A 20,528-nucleotide genomic window follows, 5' to 3' on the forward strand; every position below is an offset into this window, starting at 1 on the left:
CCCAGGCAAAAGATGATGAAGAGCTGACATAGGCAGGAGGGTAGGGGCAAGTAGGGACGATCAGATTCAAGAGCTGCTAAAGAAGATGAAATTGCAGGACTTGGTAGGTGATTGGAGGGGGAGCCCAAAGCATCTAGAATTATCATACTTCACTCAACCGAAAACTCCACGGATTGTAAAAGGCACCATTAATTTATTTTCCACTAAGGAAAAAGAGAAAAAGACACTGGTGACTTCCACTGCCTTCAGTGACACAGCCCCGTGTGTGAAGGCCATCCTTTTACATCCTTTCTATCTCAGACACAGAAGTAACACTTTTGTGGGAAGTGTCCTTCCTTCCTTAGGTTGGATAAAGTACTTGTTGGTTGCTTTGTAAGAAACTGTGGAATTTGGGTCATTCTTTCAGTGATGAATATTTGCGTTAATATCGAATTTATGCCCCATCGCTCTATTTCCATGCCTTTTCTCATATACGATAACGCTTCATTTCAATGCCAAATAATAGTGTAATATTTCTAAGACATTTTAAACATGATTAAACTCAACAATTCTCCACAGTGACTCCTTAAATAAATATAAAAGGCTAACCAGCAAAGAAAGGCTCATAATGTAGTTCCTACAATGCAAACTGTAATTCAAACATTTATACGATGAGCAACAACGATCAAGTTTGCAACTGTATAGATAGTAAAACCCAAGTCATAACTGCTGCCTGGCCAACAGCAGCTGTGAGATGCCTAGGATTCTAAGATATTAGAATGTGGAGGGGGAAAATGAAGTATGAAATTCCCCATTCTGCATCTAGATGACTTGGTAAATAATAGTGACTTTAATAAGAGAGGGAACACAGCCAGAGAAGCAGGCTTCAAGAGAAGGCAATGAGTTCATTTAGGGACAGTTTGCACTGACGATGGCAGTGGGACATCCCGGTGATGGGTCCTTGGGGGCATCAGAGAAATGGGACAGATGCTCAGAGAAGGGCTGGCCTGGAGGGAGACACGGGGAAGCATCAGAGTTTGCTGTGGCTGGAGTCACAGGAAGTGATGGCACCGCTCAGAGAAGGCTGCAAGAGGGGGGACGAGGACGAAGACACTCCTGCAGCCATGGGCATCGGGGTGTGGGCAGGCGGGGGAGAAAGGCACAGAGGAACCAGAAAAACCAGGGAATGTGGTACCATGCAAGCCAGAAGCATAGGCTTCCGAGAAGGAAAACGAAGTGCCGCCAACGCCATGCAGTGTGAGAGAGAGGGTCGGAACAGAGAGGGGTTTAGATCTGCAGAGATGTTGGATCTTAACGCCCACCCCCCCACCAACAATGAAGAACCAACCAACCAAAACATTCTACTTCCCTGACAGTATTGTTCCTGTCAGTAAATGGCACTATCATTCACCCAGTTGTTCAGTTTAAAAACCTAAGCATCATCTTTGATTCCTCTTTGAAATCCTCAGCACCCAACTGCTATCAGCTATGCCTTCCAAATATACCCCACTCCAGCCCTCCTCCCCCTGCTGCAGCCTCCAGCACCCCTTGCCAGGACTCCAGGGTAGCCATCTGCCTGGCATCCCTTCTCCATCCTGGCCCCTCTCCCCCACTATCAATCCTCCAGTAAGTAGTCAGAGATGTTATTTGTTTGTTGTTTTTTTATAAATAATTTTTGTTTATGAGGTAACAAAAGGGAATATTTTCTAAAAAATGATAAAACAAAAAGAGAAAGCTGCCAAAATTGTTAATCATTCTTTCCCCAGATCAGAACACCCATCAGATGGAAAACCAGGAGGAAAGCTTGGGGATCATTAAATTTGGTGTGTAGGGTAATATTTTCATGATTAGTCTCCCCTGAAATGTCCAACTGTTTTTTTCTAACTTTAGTCATCCAGCCCTTTCACTGGTCAGTGAGTCAAGGAAGGGATTTAACAACAGATACTAGGGTTGAGGGGTTGTCTCTTCCTGACCTGATTTTCAAAAGCCTGGATCCTTAATGATATAGGAAGGGTTTGAGGCATATACAGATTATTTTGGAGAATACTGTAGTAAGACCAAAATTGTCTTGCTACCCCCTCTAAGAAAGAGGACAGGTAGAGGATAGTTCAACAGTAGTGGGTCCGATAGAGAGAATCTCTGTGCTATCTTCATGGGCTGATTCCCGGAGAGGTAGAATGGAGAGAAAGAAAATCCCCAAACAGAATCCTACAGAGACAGCAAGTTCCGAGCATAAAAAAGCTCTGTTTTGTCTAGGCCTTCTTCCTCTCCATCGAATTTCCCATAGCCTAACATTATGTTGTAGGAGTAACAGAATAAAGAGATGTTTTTTTGAATCAAAAGGCTAGCAAACATATAAAGAAGCACTCAAACTTGTTAGTAATCAAGGAGGGGAAAAAAAGTATTCTGAAACAGCCATGAGCTAGAACTTTTCCCCATCAGATGGATAAAAATGTGAAATCCAGAAACTGCAATGTTGTAAGGATGTATTCGCCTCGGCACTCAGGAGGGAGGCGGGAGGGGCCCCGCGTGCGTGAGGGCTCCCGGTGATGCCTGGGTGGCCTGAGTGAACACGGCCTTGACCTTACTCGCGCTTGGGGCAAATTCCCAAAAACATCCTCCTGGGCTCTGTCAGGGGCCACTTACAAGGACTGAGGTTCAGCACCGTGGAGTGCACTGGGCGGGGTGGGAGGCATCCCGTGCATCGCATCCCTCCAGGGTTGCACTGCACGGACACCCCACACGAAGGCACTGCCTCAGACACAACACAGAACGCAGTGTGGACATGCCCTCTGGAGATGTACCGAGTGTGCTGGGGGCCCTAGACATGGTGATAACACGCCATGAACCGGGGAGTGTGATTAACTGCACCCCAACGCCAGGTTTTAAAGACAGTTAATCAGATCCTATCACTCTCCTGCTTAAAACCATCTAACACTGCCTCACACTCCTACTGAAAACATCCTCCAGTGCTTCTGGTCACACCCAAACCGGAACCCCAGCTCCTGACCAGGGCCTGTGAGGCCCCCCAGGCCTGGCCTTGCCCTCTCGGCCTCAGCACCTGCCACTCCCCTCACTCACTGTGCTCCACGCAGCTTCACCTTTCTCTTCATTAAACAGCAAGCTTATCCCACCCGGGAGCCTCTGTACTATCTTCCTTTGCTGTGACTCTTGTACCCCAGACCCTCCAAGAGCTGGGTCCTACTAGCCAATCAGTTCTCCACTCAAATGTCACTCCTTAGAAAGATTTCCCCTGCCTCTCAATCTAAAGTAGCCCTGACCCCGTTCTCTACTACATCTTGTTTTACCCCTTATCTGTGTCTAAAATTGTCGTAATTATTTACTTGCTTATTACCCAACTAGGAGGTAATCTCCAAGACAGCAGGGGCCTAAGTTTTCTTATTCACAGTCATATTCATAGTAATGAAAAGAATGCTTATCAAATATCTCTTGAAAAATTGAATGAATGGATGGCTTTATAGAGAATGGAGCTGGGCTGGGACAGGAACTAGAGCAAGATTGCAATGGCTAGAGAGGGCGTGGACGGTGAGGAAGGGGATCCAGGGGCGGGGGGCGGTGGCCATTCCCTGAGTGGCCCGGCTGTGGCGGTGTGGAGAGGTGGGACGACAGCTGCAGGGAAAGGACACAGCTTCGTCCAGCGACTGTCCTTCCGAGTGGCCCCGGGGAAGCTGAGCTACTTGGGCCTGGGCCCTCGAGGCTGGCTGGTTGCCTTGTCTGCCCTGGGCTGGCCAGGTCAGCCATCCCCAGGACCCTGGCCCTGCATTACCTGGTGTCCTGGTTGGAGTCCTGGGCCAGCCTCACCAGGTTGTACACCAGCATGTCTGTGTTCTCTCTGGTGCCTGAGAGAAGCTTCTCAGCGCCTATCTGCTCCAGGACGACCGAGAGGTGCTCGGCAGTGCACTTCCGGACTAAGGGGTTTCGGTGGCTGAAAGGAAACACAATCATGGACAAGGGCTCAGCCAAGGAATGTGGTGGGTGGGTCCCCAGCCTGGCACACATGGACCTACAGTTGTGCATCCATGTTTCATGCCTCAGTGGGCTCCAGATTTGGTCCCGAGCAGACTAAAGGGAATCTTCATGGAAAGAGCAGACCTTCCTGACACTGGATCTGAGGATGATGACAGGGTGGACTGCGCACGTGAAGTCACGTGACATCACCAGACGCACTGTGTGCCTACCATCCCCGCTCCTTCCTGAGCTCCTGTCCTGCCTTTGCCTAAATGATGCGCTTCCCCACATTTTCTCCACTTAGAATAACCTACTTCGGCCTTCTGAGCCCTCCAGGCAGAAGTAGTGCTCCCTGGGGGTGGCAGTGTCCTTGTCCCCTGGGAAGTACAGGGGTACCCACATGGCTTCCAAGGGGCACCAAGTCTTCCTCTCAGTCGAATCCCCCATGCCCCACTGGTGCTAGGCACATGCCGACCCTTCAGCACTTTGTGGGAGTTTACTGCACATTCATTGAGCTGAACTGAGACGGGGTGGGGGGAATAGGAGATTGATGGATGATTTCAGGGAGAACCTGAAATCTTACAGGAGGAACCCATCAGGATGTCACCTCTTTATTTCTCACCCTATTCAATGTGGATTCAATGTGCCCACAGTCCATTAGGTGACACTGGCCCTGGGGTCCGTCCCAGTGGAACACAAAGGGAGGCTTCTGGGCTCTCTCTACTCAGTCTGGTCCAGGGACCAGCACCATTAATTAGCACCTGAATCAGAATCAGCATTTTAGCCAGATCCCCAGGAATTCAAATGCACAGCCCTGTACCAGGCTCCCCTGGTTCTTGCGGACAACAGTAAACTGTCTCAATTTGCTGTGAGCACAGCCTCCCTGCCAGGCACCATACTAAGCACCTTCAAACCAACGTCACCTCAACTCTGTAAGCTACCACTGTCATCATCTTGCAGGTGAGGAAGCGGAGGCATGGGGAGGAATCCAGAGATAAGTACAATTCGTTTCTCACGAGTTAAGAGTAGCCATGGAGGGCATTCAATAAATGTTAGGTAGAAGCAGCCGCTGCTCTAAGTGCTCTTTCCTGAATCAATTCCTTTACAGTATTATCATTGGGTTGGCCAAAAAGTTCGTTCGGGTTTTGCCATAAGATGCTATGAAAAACCCGAACGAACTTTTTGGCCAACCCAATATTATCCCCCTTTTACAGATGAGGAAACCAAGGCATGGGGAAGTTTAGTAACAATCCAGGATGTGAAACCAGGCAACATGGCTCAGGAGCCTGTAGGCAAAGGCCTCTTGGCTGCTCCAACACACCCTGGGTTCTACCTGATAGGCCACCCCGCGTAAGGGTCGGTGTCGTGACTGGCTTGCTAGGGTTGAGAGTTGTTTCACCCTGTGGGAGAAAGGGCTTGGGAAATGCTTCTGGTTTTGCTGCTGGGTTTGGTTTTTTACATAAAGAGAAAGCAGATCTGGCTGCAGAAAGGCTCCAATAGCTGCCAGCCCCCTCCTCCTCCCCAGAAGGCCAAGCGGTGCCAGCTGGAGGAGATCTTGTGCCTTGCTCTCCTCGTGGCCCAGATTTCATCAGAAGGAAGTACCTCTCCCCTGAGAGAGTGGCAGGGGCTCCTCAGGCACAGGCCAAGGGCTGCCTCTGCCGCCCTGTCTCTGGGGACATTACCACAGCCACTAGGGGCTCCCCAGTGTTGAGCAGACAATAGCACCTGTCCCTTCCCAGCTGGGACCCGGGGCTGCCCTGAGCTCCCCTCATTACCCACAGGCTGGTCCAGGAGAGGTGGGAGAGAAGCCCACCAGGGAACAGGGGTCTTCCTCGCCCAGGAAAATACGTGAGGCACCTGCGCCATCTCCCTACTCCTCCCCCACCCCGGCGCCTCTCCCCTTTGCATCACCTTCCCAGGCCACCACCCCCCCAGACAACAGGCCCCCGCATACTAGATGCCCGCCGAGGTGAGGGCCACCAGGGAGCGGGTGGGGGTCACGTGCTCCACCATGGCCCCCAGGGACCGGCTGGCCGCCCTCTGGATGAACTTGCTGGTGTTTCCCATCTTCTGGAGCAGGCAGCGGGCGATCTCTTCAGCCTCCTGGTCCATATTCTTCTTCAAGGCCCGGAAGAGTTCTCCCAGGGTACTGATGGCCAGGCGGGACACCTTGGAGCGGAGGTTGGTGACCTTGGAGAGAGATGGGAGGGGGACCCTGCCAGACTGCTGGGCCCTGCCAAGGGCTCCAGCACATACAAAGAAGGAGCCTTGCACCACCCTCCCGCAGACCTCACCCTCACCCGGGCCTAGGCCTTGCCAGGCTAGAAACGGAAACCCTGCAGCTGCTCTGGGCAAAACAGTCCCGTTTTAAAGAAACACTATTACTGTTGCTATCATCATAATTATCAATTCTATTATTATCATTATCATCTGAAATTTGTGCAACATTTAGTCTTGAAAACACAATTATTTAATTGGACCTTCACAAGGCCCCCCACTGGAACAGTCTATTCTCAAGGGCATGGGTCATGGCCTCCACTTGTGATAAGATACATCTTACTGCCCCTCTGAGCCCAGCCTAGGCCAAGCTCTAGCCCCACAGAAGAAAGAATTTGGGAAATGTTACAACTGCCCAGAAGTTAGAGATCTGGCCCAGAACACTCCATCCCTCCTGAGGCGTCCTAAGTACAGAGGACAATGCAGGGCTGTGACAACTGAGCACATAAGATTCTGATTGTTTCAATACCCAGAGATTAGAAATAAGGAAACCCCAGGCCTCAGCTCTCCAATCTGAGAAATGGGTGGCTAGCTCCTGCTTCAGTGGCTGAGGGCTGAGAAATAGGCAGGGATGCCCATGTTGCAGGGAGCCATGGGCCCCTCCATGGCTGCTGTGTGACCCACCCTGAGCAACAGCACCAGGGAAGGGGGACTGGCTGGGGGTCAAGCAGAGGACACAGGACACAGGAGGCCTCACCTCTCCAGTCACGGCCAAGCACACATCGTGCAGCCTCCCAGCGAGGACCTCCGAGTGACAGGCCGCCAGGCGCTGGATGCTCACCAGGCCCTTCTCCTTCATCTGCCTGAGAAGCAAGTCCAGGCCCTGTCACAGGCAGTGGGGATGGGAGGAGCCCCTCCCTCTGCAGACCAGGGCATCCACGTCACCAGCACCTCCACCGCAGTGTGGAGAGATTCAATGGCCTCGGCGGCAGGGTGTCCTGGTGTAACACCCAGGCTGAAATCCTAACCGTCCCGTGCAAGCCATTCTACGGGGCCCATGACCCATCCCCACCCAGGATGGAAGCCCACCCCAGAGCCCGGGCCTACGCCAGACACAAAGCCAGCATCTTCAGGGGAAGGCATTTGCACGTGAGAACTGAAGACAAGGAGGCCTCCCTGCAAACGTTCTGGGCCCCAAGTCACCGCTCTGCTCACAGCTAAGACTGTGTGGGAGAGGAACATGGGAGCAGAATGAACTTGACTTAGAAAAATGAAGGGCTGTGACCTTCCTCAGGCCCCCATGAAAGCGCCCCGGAGTCAGATCGTAGTTTCTAGGGCCGGCTCTGGTGCACCATAGAGCAATGCACGGGGCAGGCGCAGGCAGCCAGACCCACAGGCACTCCCCCATCACGCCTCGTCCAGGGGGCCAGGGCCTGCAGTGGGGGAGGCAGGGGGCGGCGGCCAGAGCACAGGGAGTGTTTCCTCACCAGTCGCTGCGGTCCAGGCACTGCAGAGCATCCACCAGCCCCAGCTCCGCGTTCGAGAAAGGCCTTAGCTCCTTAAAAGCCCGAAGATCCGTCTCCTCCTCCTCTTCTTCCCACTCAGGAGACCCCAAAGTAAGCACCGCAGGTAAGGAGTGAGCTGCACTCACAGAGAAGGAAAGGAGCAGGCGGGTGTTACCCAGAGGACCCGCGACCTGCGCAGCGCCGAGCCCACCTCAGGGGCACACGCAGGGAGAAGGGAGCCGCAAGGGTGAGAAGCCAGGGCCTGGGCTGCACTCCCTGGGGAGCCACAGAGACCACCTAACTCCTACCCCTGGTTGACAGTTTCTACCCCTCCCATCACCAATCTGATTATTATAAACAAAGTGGCCTGTGATAGGCTCTTGATGTCACGTGACCAAGCCCGCCGCAGTGGTGACACACCCACAATCCTGCCCTGTCCGTGGCGCGAGGTGAGGCTAGCAAGTCTGTCAAGGAACGACTCCCCTGCTCTCACCTCATCCCCACCCAGGAGCCTGTGTTACGGCTTCTCCTCCTTCCCTCCGATTCTCAATCCTTTTGTGAAGCCACCCAAGAGAGGGAAGTGGCCCAAAGGCAGCCGGCGGGAGGAAGCAGGGGACAGTGAAGGCACCGATGAGACAATTAGCTGACACTTGAGTGGTCAAGATGTGGCCACACTTGCAGGGACTGACAATAAGCAGGGATGTTGTTTAAAAATCAGATCACGTGGCCTTCCCTGGTGGTGCAGTGGTTGAGAGTCTGCCTGCCGATGCAGGGGACACGGGTTCGTGCCCCAGTCCGGGAAGATCCCACATGCCACGGAGTGGCTAGGCCCGTGAGCCACGGCCGCTGAGCCTGCGTGTCCGGCGCCTGTGCTCCGCAATGGGAGAGGCCACAAGAGTGAGAGGCCCGCGTACCGCAAAAAAAAAAAAAAAAAAAATCAGATCACGTTTTCTAGCCTCTCCTTCCTTGGGGGCAGATGCCAGAATCATAAAATTCTAGAACAGGAAGGACGTTTGGAGCTTTCCATCCGGTCCAATGCTCAAATCACAGAGCTGAGGCACCAGAGGCCCACAGAGGCTGGGGACGCCCACGGTGCCTCAGTTCCTCCATCAACAAAGCCTGAACTGGAATCCAGAGCTCTCACTTCCTGCCTAGTTTTCTTCAGAGGTTCATCTTTACATGACTTTCACTATGGCCTATCTAGGAGGTCCTGGGTAAATCTGAATCGGGGCAGTCCTTTATTTAAAACCAAGAAAAAAAAGAACTCAGTCCTGGATTCTCCTCTCAGCTTTGCCATTGGATCAAGATTCATTAGCCAAAGTCTTAGTCCCTATGGGCCACCATCACCTTGAGAGACCTTGGGTGAGCTTGAGTCTCTGTTGTCTATAAAATGAGTGGCTTAGGTTAGATAGCTCAATATTTCCCAAGTGTCAACCATTCAGTTACCAATTTCATGATTTTTTTGCTATATCTCTAAATTACTTTTACTTTATTTACATGGTACTTTTCTTCAAATCAACCCACTTTTCAAATCCTAAATAAGTTTATTTTAAAGGGAAATTTATGTCACTACCATAATTGGTAAATGATTATTTGTCATGGTATATGATAAATATGTACAGTAAAAGAACATTATAAACTCAAGCTATAAAAGGACAGTCAGCTTCTGATGTCTCAAGCTGGGAGAAGGATCTCTTTGCTTAAAAAGGAGATTCACAAGTCTTAGAGAGGTGCTAAAAACTAGCACCAGATTAAGACTTTCTACTTGGTGGAATCAAAAGGTTAGAAAGAGACAAGAAAAGGGAGGTCAGTCAATATTATTTCTAGCACAAAAATGATGCTCTATTCTACCAACAATGTCCACATTTAAAGAAACTCTGAACCAGGTTGGTTGTTTTCAAATGTTCTTTACTAGCAAAATCTTTTCAAATGAAATCCCACGTGGAGCCCCAGTATTCAAAAAGGGGAGGCAAAATAGACACTCCTCTGGTAGAATGGGGACAGGGCCTCCCCTTGTCCCTTGGCACCTCCCTGAGTGTCCCATAGAACCTTCAGGTCCTCAGATCCCAGTCTGTCACCAGCCCTGTCCAGCCCTGACATTTTATGAGGCAACAAGCAAGAACCCAGGGTCTTCCCAGAACCCTTTTTTCCTCTTCCTGGTGTTTCCAGCTACTTCCATGGAGGCTGCTTCCCAGACTCTGTGGTCCTGGTGCACTGGTGAGTCCTCTAGGACATGTCACGCAGGCTGGGCACACCTGTCCAGCCATCCACAATTCCCGTTACAACAGCCTGGCCCACAGATACTTCCAGACTTCCAGACACTGTTCCTGTCTCTGGCAAGGTGACCACCCCAGGCTGCCCCCTCCTCCGACACGGGCAACTGGCAGAGGCAGAGCAGCAGGAGTCACCCTTGCCACCCCCCAAAGCACCCCAAGACAGCATAGCGAGGGGGACACGTGCCCCCCAACCAGTTGGTCTAGGTCCCACCTGAAGCATGGCGGGCGAAGCTGAGCCCCTGCTTGCTGACAGGGATGCTGGGCAGTGGGGCCCGGTTGGCCTGCTTCTTCAGGATGACGCCGATGTTGTTTCTGCAGGGGCTGCTCATCCCAGTGGGCACAGAGAGGGTCCCACTGCCCTGGAGGGAAAGGAGGCCTGTGGAGGCAGAGAAAGTCCGAGGACAGAGCTGGTCCTGCCTGTCCCCCGGCCCCAGAGTCCCCCTTTGGAAATGGGCCCATCAGTGAGCTACAAGACAGCAGACGTGGCTCCCTGTCCAGTCTCAGGACGGAGAGGGTGGGAGGTGTGGACAGCCTCTCTTTCGGCCCAGGTGTTGGCCAAGAAGTCTCCCCAGCCTGAGGGGGCCTTCCCAAGCACCCAGTACCTTCCTTCATCAAGGTCCTCCGGGAGCCCAGGCTCTGGGAAGCGAGTTCCCTCCCCCTCTCCTTCTCTGGCTCCTTCACTCTCCGGACCAACTCCATCTCCTTCATCTGCTTCAGCCGCATCTTCTCCTGGGCAGACCTGGCAACAGTGACCTGGATCCGGTACAAGATCAAGACAAACTCCATCACCTTGGGGACCCAAGTGTGCTTTCTATACCTTCTTCACTCATTCCACCATCAGGAATGTGAGTGGCTCCTGTGTGCTGATTGCTGTTCTGAGAATGAACAAAAGGTCAAAGGCCTTGCTCCCCATGAGCCACATGGAGTGGGAAGATGACAGCAAACAGACAGCCTCTACTATCAGGCAACATGTACCGGAAGGCAAGTAAGGGACACAGGGTGACGGGGCTTCTGTTTCAGGTATGGAGACCCAGAGGGACTCCCAGAGGCAGTGAAACTGAAGCAGAGACATAAGTGAAGCGGGGAGCAGGCCCTGAGGCTGAAGTGCACTGGGCGTGGCTGGGAGTCCTGAGGAGGACACAGGCAGGAGCACCCTGAGTCAGAGGAGAGGCAGGACACAGGTCGGAGGTGGCAGGACACAGGTCGGAGCCACAGCGCACTGGGCCCTGTGGTCCATGGTGGGGACTCGGGCTTTTCCTCTGGAGGACACAGCAAGCCACTGGAGGTTTTGAGCAGAAGAGTGACGTGATCTGATTCTTTTTTTTCTTTTTCTTTTTTTGGGTGGATGGGGGGTATTCTCTAAGTGTTGTTTTTAATGACTTTTTATTTTGGAATAATTTAAGACTCACGAGAAGTTACAAAAATAGAACAAGGGGTTCCCATGAGGTGGGACTTGGACTAGGATAGCAGGAATACAGATGGTAGAATGGCTAGATTCTGGACATGTTTCAAAAGTAGAGCCCACAGCTTTGGCTGGTATATGAGGTGTGGGATGAGCGAGAAAAACAGAAGGCAGGGATGGGCCCAAGATTTGGGGCCAGAGCAGCTGGAAGGCTGGAGTTGCCTTTTACTGCCATTCATGGAGAGGGGACACTGGGAAAAGGAGGTTTTGCGGGGGTAAGAGTTCAACAGTTAAGCCTTGGACGAGGTAAGCTTGAGATATAATTAGAGACCTAAATGGAGATGTTGAGTATCAGTTCTATATAAACATAGTCATATAATTTAACAGCTACTGGAGATTGGGGTAAGTCTGGGCTGGAGAGGGAGATTTAGGAGTCCTCAGCATAGAGGTGGTACCTAATGCCATGGGCTGGATCAAGTCACAGGGGTCAGTATAAATAGATAAGACGCTAGAGGTCTGAGCCCTGGGGGCTCCAGTACGTAGAGGTCAGGAAGACGAGAAGGCGGCAGCAAAGAAGGACCAGGAAGGAGCTAACTTTGATGTAGTCAGAGAAGCAAGGAAGAAGCCATCCCTCACCTCCGTCCCTCAGCGGGGAATTCAAGAAGGATGAGCCACAAAAGCTGGCGATGGGTCAAGCTGGAAGAGCACTGAGATGTGTTGCACGTGGGAAGATGGTCTCATTGATGCCTCAATGGGGGCAGTTTCAATGGGGCTGGCGGGGACTAAGCCCAGCTGGCCTGCACTCAGGAGAGGACGAGTAGAGAGACAAGGCAATATTTTTCTTTGGTTTGGTGTGGTTTTAAGATGAGAGAGGCAACAGAGAGCTAGGATGCTGGTGGGAATGATCCCGTTTCAAGGAGAACATTGTTGATGCAGGAGAAGGACAAGTGCTGGAGCTGGAATATTAGATGGATTGAGCTAGAACAGCAGGAGAAGGTGGTGAGTGAATGGGGTGCTTGAGGTTGAGAAATGACGGTGGTGAAGTTGTTTGCAGTGCCAACGTCTACAGTATGACCATGGGAGTGAGTGGCTAAGGTGGGGTGGAGGATGAGATCATTTCATGGCCCTGAGTTGTTCCCCCTTTGTCTCATGGTCCGTCACCCTCGCTGGACTGGGAGGATGTGGTGCCTGGACCTTATCAGCATCACTGGATCCCATAGTATATGCATATAGCAGGCTTTCAAGATATGTTTATTGCACTCTTATATCTCTGTTTCAAATAATGACCATAACAGTGACTCTCCACGTTTCACTAAATTCATCCAGACGAGAATCTGGATGAATCATCTGGATCAAGGTCACCTTAGAAGTCCAAGGTATTTGTCAGCCTGTCAAGCACAGGCCTTTGGCTGATCTGCCGCTGCGTCAGCTGCCTCTGGGTTGCTATCTTGGGTGTTGGTTCAGATTACTAGGCTTGGTTCACCTAAGCCCCTCTGCACTCTCCCCCACATCCCACTTGCTTCTGAACCATGTGTGACCTCCTTCTGCTCTCCCTTCTTCCCTCATCCGCACCCCTCAGCTCCCCACTGTACCCTTCCCTTCACCTAGTCTCCCTCACCTCCATCCTTCTTCTCCTCTCTTCTTTCTCTTCTTTTCTCCAGCCTTCACCCCAAACCCATCTATAGGTTCTGGCCTCAAGTACCAGGGGCAGCTGCCTCGGGGCTCTTCCTTGCCTTCCTCAAGCTGGTCCCACACTTACATATTTCAGAAACATGTGTGTGTTCAGCCAGTGGTCCACTCTGACCCCAGCTTCCTCTTCCCCTCGCTTTCCAGGTACCTTGGTGCCACTCTCCTTCTGGTCCTCTTCTTTTAGCAAGGGTTGGGTTTCTCTGGCATGGCTGGAGGAGAAGGCTGTCAGCATAGGAACAGACTGAGATGAAGGCAGGGCAGGCTTCTCAGGGGCAGCAGACCTGTCTCTGACGGGCACGACCAAAGGTTTTGGCTCTGAAGAGTAGAGAACAAGAATGGAGCTGAGGACGCCCAGCACCCAGGAGCAGCAGCCATCCCTTTGGGGCTGAGGCTCTATGACCCTGTGGTTGGTGTGACATTTTCCTGCCTAAGCCCCTCACCCTCGGTTCTTCTGCCCAATGCTTCCTTGCTGGAGAAAGACACAGGTTCAATTTACTGTACAGGGCGGCTCTGGCACGTATAGAACAGGCTGCCCGAGGACCAACACCCTCCTCCTTTCATCCCTCTATCCACTCATTCCACTAGTACTGCACACCTTATTCCAAGACTGGGGGTGGGGGGATGCGGGGAGGGAGGAGGGAGGAGGCTGGGCAGGAAATAGGGACACATCGGTTATCTAAGGGTTTTAAGATATTTCCTGAGAATGTAAGTAAGTCTGTCTTAATTGGGAGGTGTGTACTTCAGAAAGAGGAAAAATGAAATGCGCCCACTGACTGTTACATACCACCATGCTCCTATCTCAGACTATGACACAGCATGAAGGGCCCAGAGGACTAATGTCAGCCCAGGGCTCTCATTTTACAGACAGGAAAGCTGAGACCCAGTGACCTTCAGGCGCTCTTACGATTGATAAAATACAAATTCATTTCCAAATGACATCAAATCCATAGTATCTCTTTGTCATTCTATATTTTCCCAATTAATGGCTTCAAACAGCACATTTCTGGTAATAGAGGCAGTGTTCGGGTAGATTCATTCGTTTTCTTTTTTAATTAATTAATTTATTTATTTATTTTTGGCTGTGTTGGGTCTTCGTTTCCGTGCGAGGGCTTTCTCCAGTTGCGGCGGGCGAGCGGGGACCACTCTCCGTCACAGTGCGCAGGCCTCTCACTGTCGCAGCCTCTCCCGTTGTGGAGCATGGGATCCAGATGCGCAGGCTCAGTAGTTGTGGCTCTCGGGCTCTAGAGCGCAGGCTCAGTAGTCATGGCACATGGGCTTAGTTGCTCTGCAGCATGTGGTATATTCCCGGCCCAGGGCTCGAACCTGTGTCCCCTGCACTGGCAGGCGGACTCTCAACCACTGCGCCACCAGGGAAGCCCCCACTCGTTTTCTTTTAATGAAAGAAATGTTAACCAGGTTCTCCTGCTCACAAAGTTTGGAATTCACTGTCCTTGAGTGAACTTGCAAATCAGGGGTCCTCTGGAATGGGGGTCACCATCTGGGGCTGCCTGAGGCTGAAAAGGGTTTTTTTTTCTTTTCTTTTTTAATATTTATTTGGCCGCATCTGGTCTTAGTTGCGGCACACGGGATCTTCCTTGTGGCACGCAGGCTTCTCTGTAGTTGTGGTGCGTGGGCTCAGTAGTTGCGACGCAAGGGCTCTCTAGTTGTGGCACGTGGGCTTCAGAGCACATGGGCTCAGTAGTTGTGGCTCGTGGGCTTAGTTGCCCTGCAACATGTGGGATCTTAGTTCCCTGACCAAGGATCAAGCCCATGTCCCCTGCATTGGAAGGCAGATTCTTAACCACTGGACCACCAGGGAAGTCCCAGAAAGGATGTGTTGAGCCTGGGGGTCCGGCAGGGCTCCCAGGTCACCCCAGATCTCTGCCCAGCCCACACCTTCTGCCAAAGATCCCTCCTGGGAGAAGGATCCAGGGCCGAGGGAGAGGTGGGGCGAAGCCTCTATCTGCCCAGAAGTAAGGTAGGACTGAGGGTACAGGTGTCCATGTGCCAGCTGACCAGGGCAGGGACTGCAGAAAAGCCACAAGATTGGGGGAAGCCCTCAGCTTCAGACAATACCACGTGAGCCCCTACTACGTGCCAGACGTGGTCCCCAAATTGTTCCCAGCCGACAGCTGGAGGGTCAGAGAGCCCCTTAAGGACTTTGCCACTTTGTAGCCCCTTCTCACCTATGCCTCCAAGAGACACCCTAGAAAGCCTTGTCCAAGCAGCCTGGCCCCTGCCCCCTGGGGACCTGGTTCTCAAGCAGCAAGCTGGTGAGGCAGACAAGGGAGTAGCTACAGGCTCGTGTCCCCTGGCTCAAAGCCCCATTCCAGTGCTCTCAGGGTAGCCCTTAAGGGACACTGGGTGCCAGTGTGCACCACACCAGACTGCCCCAGCTACCCCGCAGCAGCCCAGCCGGGGAGAGGGGGAGGTGCAGCCACCACAGAGATTTCTGTGCCAGGCCTGCCTCTCGGGCCCAGCTGAGCATCTTAACCCTGGGGCCTCTTGGGCAGCAGCCTCCCCCTGGCCAACTGACCCACCTGCTGAGCTGATTACAGAGTAAACTGCTGGGAAGCTAGACAAGAGTCCACTCCCTCCTGCCGGTCAGCACAGCAGCTGCCTCTAGCCCGCCAACGCCTGAGGCCTAGGCTCAGGGTGCTCCGCCCAGGTCCCCTCCCCCAACCTTCCATCCTCTCCACAAACTACGTCATCAGGCTGGAGAGCCTCCCCAGGCCTCGGCCACCTGCCTCACTGCCAGCCTGGTTCGCTCTATTCCCCTGATGCTGAAACCTTCCGGGATGGGCTGACTAAGGCATTGTGGGGTGTGGTTTAATTTCTCTCTCTGTCTGCAGAGGAATCCTCTATACACTTAGAACCGCTCAGGGGCAGCAGACACACGATGGGTCAGTAGCGCCAGCTTTGGAGCCGTGAGGACCTGCGTGCAAATGTATCAAGGCTGCTTTCTGTGCCCTGAGGCCAGGGAGAAGGTCCAGCTTCAGTTCAACCCCCTGTCAAATGGGGACAGCGCCGTCTCTCTCAGCTGGGTGTTCATGAAGCGACTTGCGCTGGTGGAGGGCGGCACAGAGCAGGGGCCACCGTCCGTGGCACCAGGGTGACTTCTGCTTTCCCGTCTGTGAAATGAGGGGCTTGAGTCTGACAGCACCCAGGTCTCCTCTGGCCCTAATTCTGATCCCATGATCCAGCCCAGGAACCAGAGAGTCAAAAAACACATGGGGGTGTGCACGGCGAGTACATACCCAGAGATCTGGGGGTCTTCTCCCGAGGCCCACTCTCCCGAACCAATCTTAAAAGAATGGGGGAGAAAAAAGCACCCATGAGACATGGCAGGCAAGAGCTCCTGCTGTGAGGAACCCAGGCTAGCTCCAGGAGGGGGCAAGGGCCGAGGGGAGAACACAGCTGAGGGAGCCATGGGTGGCCCTGTAAAGAGGCTCCTGGCCAGGGCTTCAAAGCCGCAGGAGATGCAGTCCCTTCCGCAAACTTGAGGGCAGGCTGACCGGCAGGCCAAGCCAGGCCAGCCTCAGTGGGATGGAGCAAAAGTCAAAGATGATGCTGAAATTGGAAGATCAAAGGGAACACCTGCATCTTGGTGGAAATCGGGAGGTTGTAGGAGGGAGGCAGTTCGGGGAAACATGAGGTGCTCCGTCCGTGATGCCGTGACGGTGGCACATCCTCCCTCCCTGCCTCTGATGCTGGATCTGCATCAGCCATGAGGACCCTGAGGCTGCTCAACAGGAGGATGGAAACACAGAGCTTGACTCTGGGGAGACCTCAGGGTAAGAGCAGGGGACACGGAAGTCACCCATCCCCCATGATCTTGGATGCCACTGCACAGATAAGATCCCAGGGGAGGACAAGGAGGTGGGGGGCAAAAGGCTCTGGAACAAATTTAAGAAATGATGAAAGAAGGTGCACAGGAGGCTGCCTGGAAGGTCGAGAAGCAGGTTTAAAGTCAGGAAGGTGAGGAAGAAGAGTCCAAGGGCATCAACAGCTCAGATGGTGCAAAAAAGCCAAGAGCAGTGGGGTGGGAGGGAGGGTCACTTATCTGGGGCCAGAGAGTCATGAGAGCCACCAAGAACTCTCAGAGGGGAGGGAGAGGAGGGTGTCTGAGCAGGAAAGGAGGAGGCAGTGTCGATGGGGAGGAGGGAGGTCAACTGCGAAATCAGGCAGAGAACTCAAACCCAGGAGCAGATCCACAATGGGTTCCCACACTGCACCAGGGGTGGGAAAGATGTGGACACGCCTACAGTCAGAAGGGAAGACAGCGTGGGAGACAGAGGGAGAGAAGAAGCTTGAGAGAAATAGGTACAGCTGACCCCAAATAAAGCGCTCTCTCTCTCTCTCTCTCTCTCTCACATACACACACAGTCACTCCAGCAGTCTGGCCTGATCACAGGGATGTCTTTGGCCATGTGGAGAGCACCCCCGTCCCACTTACAAGCCATAAGTCCAGATTCATTACAACACAGAGATCCTCTACCCGTTGATTCCCAGCCTTTTGGGGGTATGAAGACCCCTTTTTAAGTCCAAAAGTTTTGTGGACTCCCCCCCATATACACAGACATGATAATACTTGTATTTTTAGTGTCCATTAATTAAGAAAATATCAATACGTCGTCACAAAGAGCTACCATGAATTCAATAGAGCTTTAAAATAATTTGTATTTTATTCATCACTGCAGCAACCACACACATCAGGACAGAGGCCAAGACATTGTTAATTAAGCCCATACACCCCTCCTGCTGGAGTCAAGGGTCAGAGCTGTGACCACCCCAGGTCTGAGGCTCACAGTGGAGGACCTTGTCCCTCACACGCCCAGCCTCCAGAGTTCTGCCCTGGCGTGGAAGCTTAGCCATAGGGAGCCCAAGCGGATCTTGGGGGCTAGACGAGAGAGGACTGCAAGGTACTTTTGACTTAGCGCTGCTTACCGTGTGCTGGCAGGCCTCAGGCCCGTGAGGATGTCCTGGACTGGAGGCAAGAGACTGGGAAGGGAGCCAGGCATGCAGGAGGAGGTCCCGGCGGGCACCCTGTCCTTTGGGATGGGCAGGATCACAATGCCCCCCAGGGACTTGTGCATCTTCTCGTCACTGCAGTGCAGGTACTGCTGGGAGACCTGCACCTGGGAGCGGAGGTGAAGGAGGGGTCTGGTCCATGAAACATTCCACTCTGGATGCTCACCTCGCAGGCACTTCACCCAGAGTGGTCCCTTCTATCAGCAGCCACCTGGGCAGAAGTGCTGGCAAGTATCCTCTGTTTCTCTTTCCAGCCACACAACCCTGGGGCCCCCAGCTTCATTGTTTCCTTACCATTTTAGGCAAGAAAGGAATCCCCTCATTCCTACTCCAACCCCTTTTGTTATTATTATTATTTGTTTTTCTGGTCTCATTTCAGAAAATCCTAGAACGTCAGCGCCGAAAGGGATCCTCAAAAACATCTGGTCCAATTCCCTCTTTTTAGTGCAAACTGGGGCCCAGAGAGGGGAGTGACTTGCCCAAGGTCACACAACCGGTGAGGGGCAGAGTGAAAACCAGAACCCAAATCCCCGGAGTCCCAGCCCAGCATTCCTTCCCCTCTGCCACTGTTCCTTGCCAGAAATGGGGAGGGCCAGAAGCACGAGGAATTCTGGAACATTTAGATCAGAGATGGCTTGGGAACCACCAAGTGTAAGACAGGTGGTCACACAGCCTCTGCTCAGGAGGATTGGGCTCGGTACCTCTGGGGCAACTCCCAAGCCAGAGAAGACACCTCCAGAGAAGCTCAGGGCTTGGGAACAGGGCTTGCTAACGGATAGAAAGAAAAACAGAAGGGCAGGGAAGCAGGACTCAGAGCAGCCCAACCGCCTTACCTCCTGGGCACCGGGTCTCAGTTCCTGGGGTCCCTGATGGCTCCTGGGTGGGTCCAGGCCTTTGTCCTTGGCTTCGCTGGCCTCCGGGGTGGTGGGGATGCTCTGGATGGGAGGCATCGGCCTGGGCACCCTCAGCAGCCTCTGAGAGGCAGCCCGGGGGATGGCGGTCCTCAGGGGAACTCCTTTGGGGGCTCCCCCAGGATCCAGAGAGGCTGTATGGGGTGGGGATGAGGAGTAGGTTAGTCCCAGGAGTGCAGGGAGTGGGGTTAATTGAGATGCTGGCAACAGGGCTTTATGTCCTGGGGCAGCTGAGACGGAGAGATGAGGGCCCAGATCCGCCCCCAGCTCTACCTGCACCACGAGACTCTGCTGAGTGTCCTTTCCCACTCCGGTAAAATTTGGTAGAAAGTGTCAATCAAAGTTACCTATTTAAAATTCAGAGGCAGGTTGGGTAGAAAGGGAAACGAAATCAGTACTGAGTTAGGAGTGAGGACGGCAGGTTCTAGTCCTTGCGTCCATCTGAAAACCACTGGGTGGCGTTAAGCATAGCCAGTGGGAGTGGGAAGAAGAATATAGTCAGATTTGTGTTCAAAAAGAATTCCTCTGCAGCGAAGACTCGAAGACAAGAATTCCTCTGCAGCGAAGACTAGAAGACTAGAATTCCTCTGCAGCGAAGACTAGAAGACTAGAATTTAATTTCCTCTGCAGCGAAGACTAGAAGACTAGAATTTAATTTCCTCTGCAGCGAAGACTCGAAGACTAGAATTCCCCTGCAGCGAGGACTAGAAGACTAGAATTCCTCTGCAGCGAGGGCTAGAAGACTAGAATTCCCCTGCAGCGAGGACTAGAAGACTAGAATTCCCCTGCAGCGAAGACTAGAAGACTCGAATTCCTCTGCAGCGAAGACTAGAAGACTAGAATTCTTCTGCAGCGAAGACTAGAAGACTAGAATTCCCCTGCAGTGAAGACTAGAAGACTAGAATTCCCCTGCAGCTAGGGCTAGAAGACTAGAATTCCCCTGCAGCGAAGACTAGAAGACTAGAATTCCTCTGCAGCGAAGACTAGAAGACTAGAATTCCTCTGCAGCGAGGGTGAGAATGGGGAGGCAGGTTGGGAGCTACTGCAGAGGCCCTGGTGGGAGACGGCGTTCCAGGGAGGAGGTGGAGGGTGTAGAGAGAGGGTGCTTGGCAGGTGACCCCTGACTAGCCCAGCTGCCAGCTGGGGCTCACAGCCTCACAGCCCAGGTGGCAGGTGGACAGGCCCAGGGCTCACCTCGGGGAGATGCTGCCAAGCCCTCCAAGAGTCTCCTTGTCTTGAGCTTGTCCTTAATCTGAGTGGTGCCCCGGGCCACCGACTCCAGCGAGGGAAGTGGCACCAGGGCCTGGGGGCCCAGCGACAGGGCCCCGAGCTTCCTGGGATGGCCATTCCTGGCCTGCCAGCCCTTCAGGGAAGCATCCAGCTTGAGGCTGCCAGTGTCCCCACGTCCACTCAAGAGCTGCGACGGCTTCTCTAGCAGGACGCTCAGCGCTGGCCAGGGGGAGGCTGAGGGAAGCAGAGACCAGAGCTGTGGTGTTAGAGGAGCCCAGGTCCTGAAGCCAGAGACCACAGCCCTGCCTTCCCGGGGTTC

At 53.0% G+C, this 20,528-nt stretch overlaps 1 protein-coding gene across 1 annotated transcript in view; it reads right to left on the reverse strand.

The window, feature by feature from the left end:
• Positions 1–20,528, reverse strand: part of TOGARAM2 (TOG array regulator of axonemal microtubules 2) — a 47,274-nt gene that overhangs the window by 16,742 nt on the left and 10,004 nt on the right. The window contains 11 exon segments of the mRNA XM_081253901.1: positions 3,767–3,925; positions 5,903–6,138; positions 6,923–7,028; positions 7,653–7,806; positions 10,158–10,322; positions 10,549–10,699; positions 13,108–13,352; positions 16,295–16,341; positions 17,985–18,175; positions 18,902–19,113; positions 20,174–20,443. Coding sequence (XP_081110027.1) covers positions 3,767–3,925; positions 5,903–6,138; positions 6,923–7,028; positions 7,653–7,806; positions 10,158–10,322; positions 10,549–10,699; positions 13,108–13,352; positions 16,295–16,341; positions 17,985–18,175; positions 18,902–19,113; positions 20,174–20,443 — 1,936 coding nt within the window.

The sequence above is a fragment of the Mesoplodon bidens genome (genome assembly GCF_964165515.1).
Source record: "Mesoplodon bidens genome assembly, chromosome: 14".
In the NCBI taxonomy this organism is placed as follows: domain Eukaryota; kingdom Metazoa; phylum Chordata; class Mammalia; order Artiodactyla; family Ziphiidae; genus Mesoplodon; species Mesoplodon bidens.